This window comes from Lissotriton vulgaris, chromosome 3_1 (genome assembly GCF_964263255.1).
Source record: "Lissotriton vulgaris chromosome 3_1, aLisVul1.2, whole genome shotgun sequence".
In the NCBI taxonomy this organism is placed as follows: Eukaryota; Metazoa; Chordata; class Amphibia; order Caudata; family Salamandridae; genus Lissotriton; species Lissotriton vulgaris.
The window spans coordinates 149,424,353-149,434,725 of NC_141689.1; the positions used below are offsets into that span (position 1 = coordinate 149,424,353).

General features: G+C 44.4%; 1 protein-coding gene across 1 annotated transcript in view; it reads right to left on the reverse strand.

Annotated features, from left to right (window-relative positions):
• The window catches only part of LOC147726124 (receptor-type tyrosine-protein phosphatase mu-like), a 1,369,719-nt gene extending 1,367,030 nt beyond the window's left edge, over positions 1-2,689 (reverse strand). Inside the window, exon 1 of the mRNA XM_086960227.1 lies at positions 2,511-2,689. Coding sequence (XP_086816353.1) covers positions 2,511-2,643 — 133 coding nt within the window. The 5' untranslated portion in view covers positions 2,644-2,689. The remainder of the gene's footprint in view (positions 1-2,510) is intronic.
• Between the last annotated feature and the right edge of the window lie 7,684 nt (positions 2,690-10,373).

Here is a 10,373-nt window from a genome sequence, read left to right on the forward strand (position 1 = left end):
GCTTCGGAGCCCTTAAGCTCGTCTGGGTGATGGATCTTCTCAATGACGTAACTGAGAAGCGGACCTCTCTTCAAAGGTATCAGCCACATTGAGGCTTTTGGGTCTGTTCAGAGACCCTTGGGTGTGGAGACAGGTGGTAGATATGGCGCTAAGATGGTAGTCCCCATTAGGTTAACATCAATGTGTCTGGTGGCCACTTTATCAAAAGAAAAGACTCATGGTTGAAGTTTCTTGTGCACACACTAACTAAACAAGCATTTGCAATGCAAGAGGTCTCGCCTTTGGGACCTTATAAATGTTGAACTATGCAGCATATTATTGATTATATTACATTAGCCATTAAAGATATTAAATTTGTGGTAAAAAAGGACGACTGAGAGCACTTTTATACCACCATTCTCACAACCCCCAAACTATCAGTGTACTTAAGCGCTGGTAAAGTGTTTAACAGTTGACATCACTGTAAAATAATAAGAGCACAAGGAAAATGAAACATAGTTTGGTGTTTGGGGAAAGAAATACAAAAACAGCAATAATGTAAAGCACTACACAATGAATACATCGTTTTTCATATACCACCAAAGAATCAGGCTTTTTAATTTGTAAAAGTTGAACTTTTGAAAGAGCTGGTACCGCCGCAGGCTGAGTGCAGTACCTCATACTTTGAAAAATGTATAGAGCATTTTATGGACCCCCTAGGTGTCCTGGAACTAGCCTATTACTGACTGAGAGAGCAGAAAAGAGCAATGCTTGCCCTTCTTCATGGAATTGTGCAACTCGGGATTGTACAATGACTCGAGGTGGTGAGGGATTGCTTTGTTTAGGTGCTCAATCTGAGAGGGAAGTATCGATAAAACCTGAAATGTTGCAAAGTTCTCCTGCAGGAAAATGTAGTTTGAACCGAAGCAAAAATTTTGAATTTTGGAGGCATGAAAAACCTGTGCTGGCCTATGTCAAGCCTCATGATTTGGAGTATATATGACTATATTCACGTGAATATTATCTATACTACTATTATAAAGAGAAAACTTGCACCTTTTGGCCAGGTAAACTCGGGAACCACAGCGCCAATCTACACACCCGATACATCTATGAAAATGTCAGGGTCTGTAGATGGACATAGGCTATATAAATTAAAAAAAAAAGTAAATAAAAAAAATTAAGTTTGTAAACAAAGTAGTCCCCTGAAAGTAGCGCCGGCCGGGACCTAGCGCTGGCCGCGACGCGACGTGCGTGATGACGACGAAGGAGGAGCAGCGGTGCAGTGACGAGCGGCTGTGCAGTGAGGAGCGGCGGCACAGGTAAGGAAGGGGAAAGTGAGACTGTGTGATGCAGGGGGAGGCAAGAAGGAGGCAGCAGTAAATGAAAATGTCGGAGCGCGAGTAAGTCGGGGCGGGAGGGGGGCGCGAGTGAGTCCAGGCGGGATGGGGGCGCGAGTGAGTCCGGGCGGGAGGGGGTGGGAGTGATTTGGGGCGGGAGGGAGTCGGTGCGGAAGGGGGTCTGGGCGGGAGCGGGTGTACTGCCCCCAGCCCCTTTCTGCCCCAGGCAACGCTGGGGCGGGCTGCTAGTTATATATACACACACATATATATGTATATAAACATTAATTAAAATAGTAAAATAGTAATAATAAAACCTAACAATACCTAATTTCAAATGAATAATCTCCATGTTATTACAAAGTTCTAACACTAAACGGTTCAACTTCAGTCTTGGTGTAAATGCTGTTCCTTGCTAGAGTCTGTGGAACACTGAGAGTAAGCAGAATGCTGTTAATGCTGCCATTGCCTGCTGACGTTGGAATGCATTTTAAGTTTAGTGCAAGTCTGAAGCAGGGTCTCGAACCAGAGGTGGACATCTGTCTTCATTCTCTGCCTTCGGGGGGGATACTGGGACTGGCCTGTCCCATGTACTTTGTTCCTGGCTGCCTGTTTATCTGCTGTGTTGGCTTTTATTGTGGCCCTGATGTCGCTCTAGCCTGAAGTGTGCACAGAGGCCTAGTCCTGTCCCTGAACACCTGCCCTGTGACCTTGAGGCGCGCCACATACGTCATCATATCTGACAGAAGACTCCCCCCCTATACAAATTAAGCAGGGGGCCCAGTGCACCATATGTAGTGAATTCTTACCATGTCCAGACCTTGTTTATCTGTGTCTGTGAGAATGTGCTTCACCGGCCACCCTCGTGTGTCAGCATGGGGCGTTAGGAGCGACAATTTGGATGAGCAGAGGGTGATTTTGTAATTATAGCCCACTTTTTAAATACACTGACTATGGGGTTCACTGAACTCTGATTCGCAGAGTGTGACTAATCAGTAATTATGATCAAGTAATGTTCTAGCCTGGACACCTGGGAGCGGCTGTATCTCAGGAGGAGTCATTTGTAAATACACTCATTTTCACACTTGCTCCCATTCTCAATGGAGTGCACCCCGTTCCACCTATGCCATTAGCAGCAGTTTACAGATGGGGGTACCTGTTCGTGTAAGGTAATCAGTAAGGGGAGCATACCTCCTTGGTCTCCGGGAGTCCGTCCTGGCCCCCCGCTGTCTGCAGGGCTGGGTCCGGGCCCCTCGAGGTGGTCTGCAGGGAGGGGGTGCAGGAGAAGCAGCAGCAGCAGCGAAGGAGTGAGCGCCGCGGCCATCCTTCACCCGCACTCGTCAGTTCTCTTCTCTTAACTCTCACTCAGTGCTGGCCTCAGTGCCCTCCGCTCTCTCGAGATCACCGGAAACAGACAACTCTGCTGAGCGCGTGCGGTTTTCACAAAAGGCACTTCCTCAATACTCGTGCAGGGAACACTGGGGCTACCACAAACCTCGCAGACAGCGATCAGACCAGAGATATAAAATGTAAAGACATCTTGAGCCACATCGGACAACTTATGACATGGAATTAGATAAAAAACGTATCTATAAAAATAATCTTCCCTACAAGGCCACAAGACAGATCCGGCTGAGGCAGTGTAGAAGAAGGGCAACCAGTGACAATATTTGCACAAGAGACTCACAGGGACGCAGGGAAACATGTCCAGAAACTGCTTCTGTCAGGATGAAGGAAGAATGTCTCCGCCCATCAGTGCAGCTTCACAACTCCCTCCATGTCCCTCTGCCCCGACATGCTCTGTCCTACCCCCTGGCAGGGTTTGTGGGGCCCCTCATCCCGAGGATGCCTCAAACTACAGATCCGTGCACCCCAGGGTCACCCTTGGGGGTCCACGATATTAGAGAGACTCTCCTCCTGCCCCTCTTGCCCTGTTTACACTGCTGGGGCAGCAGTATCGTGTGATGGGGCAGTAGATACTTAATAGCGCCCCTTCAAACTTCACTCCAGAGCTTGTACAAATGGGCCCCTTTGTGCACTTTTGTATTGAATGGAAATATTTACAAACATTGGGGCCTGTTCACATAGGAGAATCTATAGGCCCAAACCTCAGTACATACAGCTTTTCATCTACACCTGGCGTTTTTCCTCTAATTATTAGGAGAACGTGTCTCCACCCCTTTAATGAGGAGAAGGAGAGACTTGTGCTAGTAAATTCACCACTGGACCACTGGAATGATACAAGTAATGAATTTACAACTGAATTTCAGGCGCACACCTGTAAACCGAACTCTAAGCAGAACAGGCAGAGATATCTCTGCATATGTTATGTAGAACTACGAATGAAAAAAAACAGGTAGCCAGCATTCACCTGAGCACAATCACACACCCATACCTGACATATACCATCATGGAAGCAGATTAAAATTACCCTACACCCTGGACTCTGCCCTCTTCCCCTTATATTTAAAGACATTGTGACAGCAGACACCAGAGGAAGCCTACAGGACACTGACCGGGTGAGGAGCACCACCGAGGAGGAGACAGAACATGTTGTTTTGTTTGTTGTGGATCACTACATGAAGCTTGTGATGCCACACACCCTCAGAGGAGCGGGGAATGTGGCCATGTGTGAGCAGATCACCCACTGGATGAGCGAGTGAAGGTACATTATGTGGGGGTTTCAAGATAAAGCAGCAGGATTGTTGCGTGTTTATCTAGGTTCCTGATCGATACTGTGACCTTATGCCCCTATTCGGCTATAAATCCATTTATTCCCTATATTGGCATAACCGTTCCAGTGCGATTTTCTGAAAAGTCATCTCTGGCCTCACACGAACAGAGCCACATTCCAGCATGACTCTCTGCTACTTCCTTTGCGACCAATTAGTGCAATGACAGTGCAGCAGTCCCTATCTGATATTCCTAGATAACACTCCGAGTTCTTCAACAAGATAAAAACTTAGCAAACCTGGAAATCCCCGCTTGCTATGTTTTGATTAGTAATGGAACTCTAATGAGCAACTGATAACTATCACTTCCTAGTGACATCTTTAATTGACGTCTTATGTCCAGCAAACTTGCGTCAAACCCGGCACCTGTCAGGTATAAATATTACCAACGTTGCCTTAAGCAATGTTCGTTGCCTGTTGCTGATGCCAGCTGCCTGCATGACCCTGTGTTGGTAAATCTAGCACTCTGTCGCTGCAGCCTGCTATCCTGTGGTGGTGAAGCTGCTGATTACCATTATCGCCGCTACAGCGCGAACTATGGTGCAGTACGCTTAAGGAGCTGAACAGCCGTCCTCTGCGAAGACATCCAGCAGATTCCAGCTGCCCGCGGACGCTGTCCCCCCTCCTTCCTCGACGCGCTGAAGAGAAGCCGCTGCCTTTCTCGTGCAGAGAAATCCAGTCCCGGCGCTTCCGGTTTACCCTCGCGGGTGACTGGGATATCGAGAGAGACCCCTGAAGGAGATACCAATCCTCCATCATTCTATTCAGAGGTATGGTGTTGACTAAACCCTTAGACGAGAATTCTTGAAACAAACCTTGGCAAAACCAACTTAACTTAAAGCTACTTACTTACTCCCCTTTCACGTGTTAGGCTTAGGTCAGGCACACTGGGGTAGGCTTAGTTAGAAGCACCAGTTGAGTATGTTAGCCTAATGTATATATGACTGTATATATGTTTTATTACTTTTAAACCATTGTATGGCTAAGAAACCATATCAATGCTTTTACAGTTCTATTTCGCAATACTTATCTTACTGTACGTACTTTTTATAACAACAATTATTGCAATTGTGGCAATACATTTCTCTTGTACGAGAAGAAAGACTGTTCAATAAATGTTAACCTTTATTGATACACGCCCGTCTCTCTATTCTCTACATCTCGTGAAAGTAAACTGCACTAGACTGACTGAGTGAAATCTATGTCTATTGTTTCACACGACCCTAGAGATTGACTCTTGATCTGAGGAGCAAAGTTGTCATGTTGCACGGTTGTTGGAAAGCTGAATCCCTTCTTGTCTGTGCCAAGGAAGCTGATCACTTCCTATGCAGAGAAGAAAGTTTCCAGTGACCTCTGAGCTAGTTGGTAACACAACCCAATTAAGTTTAGCATAGTCAGTGGAGGCCTGGAATATCCGCAGTTCCACGTCGATACTACTGTTTATGTTATTCCAATGCGCAGGGCCTAGTGGGAAACTAGGAACTACACTACAGGATGGGAGGAGGCTGGTGTCTGGACATAGTCACCTCTGCAAAAGTGTAAGGCTAGTGGAAATGGGATTTTACAACACAATAAGTCCCGGTGACCCAGCAACGGGTGTACTTGGTGAAATAAATGGTCTGGTGTCTGTGTCACAACATGCCACCTTCAATTGTGCTACCTTATTGGTGAAGTACTAGAAAAATAACAATAAAGGGCTATACCTACCAATAGCCCCAATCCCATTACCAAATAATCATTCAGTTGGCAGTGAAGAAAATTCAATCATTTATCTAAGCAAAATACTCTATAGAGGAGCCTCTCCAACCCTCACTCATTAGGTGCGCGGAGAACACTGTTGGCTCGTTTTCAAACATGAGGTTATATACTTTTCGGTTCAACACATTTAATCACTGTAAAAGGAAAAACACCAGTTGGCCCTCAAGCTCCAGGGAAGGACCATATATGGCACACATGATTAGTTCAAAGCTTAACTATTTATTACTGGGAAGGTCAGGAGGGGTGACTCCCTTTCATCTTGGTGCCCGGGAGTATAGGCACAGCGCCTCCAGGAAAGCGCTTATCGCACCCAAAGCCAGATGCGACCTTGAGTCTCAGGACAGTCGAGTAAACACTGAAAAAATATTGTGGGGAGGGTCAGAAGGGCTTATTTAACGACCAGGGCTACTCAAGCCATTATTACAACTAGCAAAACAGAAAGGAGTAGCCTGGTCCAAAGTACTGTTGGTGTGCCGTATTTAATCCAGAACCATGAGTCCATTAATAACACTGAAGTGATAGCACCGGGCTAAAAAAATTCCCATCAGCCCAGGTTGAGTCTCTTTCTTATACAACTAGTTTTTGTTAGTAGATTACTGGAAATGTGTGATTACATGTATCCTGGCACCTCTGATATTTTTCTGAGGTTCTTATTCCATTTCCACTCTAACAGAGCGGGGCCTCCTTCTTCCCGAGTGGGTGCCGGGTGAGGTGAGGCATACCCCCACAGAACGCTGGGTGAGTCACATGTTTTTACTGTTTGTGATTTAGACACATTAACACCAATAGAACCCTATGTCTTCTGTGTGGCGAAGAGAATTTCTCTTCCGCACTGTTTGTGTGCTTAGTGTTTGTCTCTTGTATCCTTGATACCATTACACACGTTATTTTTTGATTACTGTTGTACACTCTTCTTTGTCCTCAGGAGAGACCGCATGATTGGATTGCCACCAGTACACATCTGGGCTCAGAGTATCTGGTGGGATCTATCCTCTATACACGTACACAGTTACTATTCTTTATTCTGTTCACCTCAGTTTGCAGTCGCAGTTTTCACCTGGTCCTGAAGAAAGCTTGGACCATTTGTCCATCTAGCTGAAACATGTCGACCTCAATACACCACGCCATTATAAAGTTATTATTTAAAACTATCTGGCGTTGTTTTTAAGTTTGACCCTAGTACCATACCCATTAAACTAATTTTTGGTCCTATGAGTCAATTTTATCCTCACTTTTTCCTCACATAACCTCTCACTTGCACTGCACTCCATTAGCATCACCTGTGAAGCACTGTGGTCTAAGATTATATCTACAAAATCCATCTCCGCATCATCATCAGGTGCATTGATTGAGATCTGGATTTATGATACAGCTCCCACGTGACGATATTCCACCAGATGGGTGGGCTGATGGGAATTTTTTTAGCCCGGTGCTATCACTTCAGTGTTATTAATGGACTCATGGTTCTGGATTAAATATGGCACACCAACAGTACTTTGGACCAGGCTACTCCTTTCTGTTTTGCCAGTCGAGTAAACAGCCTAAGTTCAGCTGCTCCCAGTAACTCAGATGAACTGGGGCTTGACAACTACTGGAGATTAACCCCTTCGATGCTCATGACAAGCTCAGCTCGTCATGAGGTACACCTCTCGTACGCTCACGACGAGCTGAGCTCGTCATGATTGCATTGTTTTCTGAGTTCTTCAGCACAGCAGGGGAATTGCTGCAGCAATGATGGTGTTAACACGTGATCACAGCCCCTGTTCGAGTATAAGTTTGAAAATGGCGTCTGTATGGTTCTCGGCCTACTCTGTTAGTAGTGGATATGCAAAGAGTGAATTAGTGCTGTCCTCCCTGCAAATGCATATATATATATCAAGCAAAAGAGGGTACATATAGATCCATCCTGCTAACATAATATAGATCCGATACTGCTTATGTATGAGAAATCCATTTTTTTATCCCTCAATTGGTAAGTCTATCCATATGTCTTCTTTCACCCACTCTGTCCACCCATGTCCACATTACAGACACGTATTCGGTTCTAAATATCCCCTTTCTCAGTAACTAACACTCTTCCTTCATCTCAATAATGTCAGCCTCTAATATATGCAATCTTCCCACTAGCTATCATTCGAGAGGTCCCAGAGAATGTTTACCATATCAATTCTATTTATTAGTTTATTCACCAGCTTCAGAGTTCGATGTGGGTTGTTGATAGGGATAAGTATGTACCTACCACTAGTCATCATCATCATCATAAAACTTTATTTCGGCTATTACAGCCATAAAAGCACATATAAGTTAACAATCTCTACAATTCATATAATAGCGTATTAATTAAAAACTAAAAAAGAGAAGGAAATGCAATTATCATTAGAACCAGGGAGTGGTTAAAAAGTGTCAACATACAGATGATCATACCCCCTGAAATCAATGTTCACCGGTCGGGCAGCAAACAAGTACAAATACAGAAGTAAGGGCATAATTTTCAACAATAATAACAAAATATAATCGATTAAAAAAGGACATTAAAAATATAATTTAGTCAAAGAAATGTTAAAAGAAGTTCACAGCCTAAATTTTTACAGAACTAGGATCACAGTGATAATCATACAAAAACGGGATTTGCTAGTTCTCAAATCAGTCTTTCAACAGATTCCTATGTTTGCACCACATAGCAAATACAAATTTGGAGATTGCAGCAACAAAAACTAGTTGAGTATCATATTTTATTACCCTAAATAATTAGCTATAATTTCTTATGCCCAGATTTCTGCATAGTTGAAGGACCCATTTAGGCCTGGCCCTTTTATATGCCAAGCAGAAGAAAATGACATGAATTTCAGTTTCTTCTGCTACTAGGCACACCGGACAAAGTTGTTTAATAGAGTCCGCCCACTTGTTTGTAAACGCGTGTAGCTACCACTAGTAATAAAACCACCAACACAGTATAGGGCCCAGTAAATTAGTCCCTTTCTTAACCCTTGGTAGCTGACAACAATAAGTCAGGCCTTACTTAGGAGACAGGTATGTAAAGCATTTAATAACACCAATAACACACAATAAAAATCACACACCAATTTCTACAAATAGGAAATATTTTTATCTTTAAAATGACACCAAAACAACAAAGATCCAATCAGGGAAATGGAGATAGGAATTTTTAAAGATTAACCACTTTGTAGCGCTTAAAAACATATAGGGACACTCAGGTAAATGCGCTTGACCGGGACAACGTCAAAGTTTGAGCTCGACCATAATGGAGCCCTAAAAGTATTTTGCCTGCTCAGCAGGCCAGATTCAGAGAGCGCTTGCCGTATCTACTTTCTGCGAGGCCCGGGTCAAATCCTAGAAATCTGGACCTCTGGAACTTTCTGCGGGACAAACTTGAAATCCTGTCCGGGTCGCAATTTAAGGCAGCCGGCTTAACTCTTGAAGTCGGGTTGGTCACCTCCTGGAGCTTTTGCACAAAAGTTCTCCAATTTTAGGAGGTGCTTCCTGAAGGTCTCCTTGTAGGTTCAAAGTGTCCCAAACACCAATCCAAATGTGTGGAATTTCTAAATGGTTTCTGGGATGTCTGGACTACAATTCTCACAAAGCACCTGGCCAAATCCTTGAAAGTCCATTGGACGCGGATGAGGACTCTTGGTGGAGATGATGCAGGTGCAATCTGTTAACCTATAGCTTGCAGGGTATCAGATTGTGCAGCAGGCGCAGTCAGTCAGAGTGCCACCCAAAAGAATGACGCCTTCCTCCAAAGTGTGGCATATTCTTGTCCTACAAAGCACTGCACTTCCAAAATCCAATATGGGTGATTTATCTCCAGAGGAGTAAGAGCTGGCTTAACCAACCCCCAGTCTGGCTTATTTACATTAACTCTCCTCCCCTGACCTCTAACAATTCCTTTCCTAAGCCTGTCATCTAGCTGGGGGTCATAGGATTTGGGTGTAGGTACCCCTGGCATTCCTTACTGATCTGCTCTCTCTTTGAGCACAGTTTGAGTTACCCAGCCGCCTCTTTATGTCCGCAGCTTCACAGCTCTTTCCATCAGATAACCTCTGCTCAGGCCAGGCCACTTATCACCTAACCAAAGCAGCCTGGCTAAGCATGTTAAGGTTGACCAATCAGCAGAGACCACAAGAAGGCCTGATTTTGGCTTACAGAAGAGAAAGTTCTATCATTTATCTTCTGTACAATTTTTGATAACTTCCACAGTGGCAAGTTGTTGGATTTATCAATATCAAAACCAATCCTTTAAGCCTTTGAATGATATTTTATCTCCTTTCCTAGCACTAGTAATACCTAAATAATATATTGCAATTATAGCCAACGGAGCTAAGTATCTACAATGGGGAAAACATGACCAACACGACTTGAGCCCCTAAGCTCCCGGTGGCCTAGCTGTTAAATCCTGCTTCATCTTGCCTAAATCCTGCACACTATGCCTTTTGTGCCCTCACTGTGCCACTGCAATCTGATTCCTGTGAAGGTATGACAAAAATCTGAGGCTTTGTTCTCCTAGAGCTGGGAAATACATGGTGGCTGGGTTACGGCCTATCTG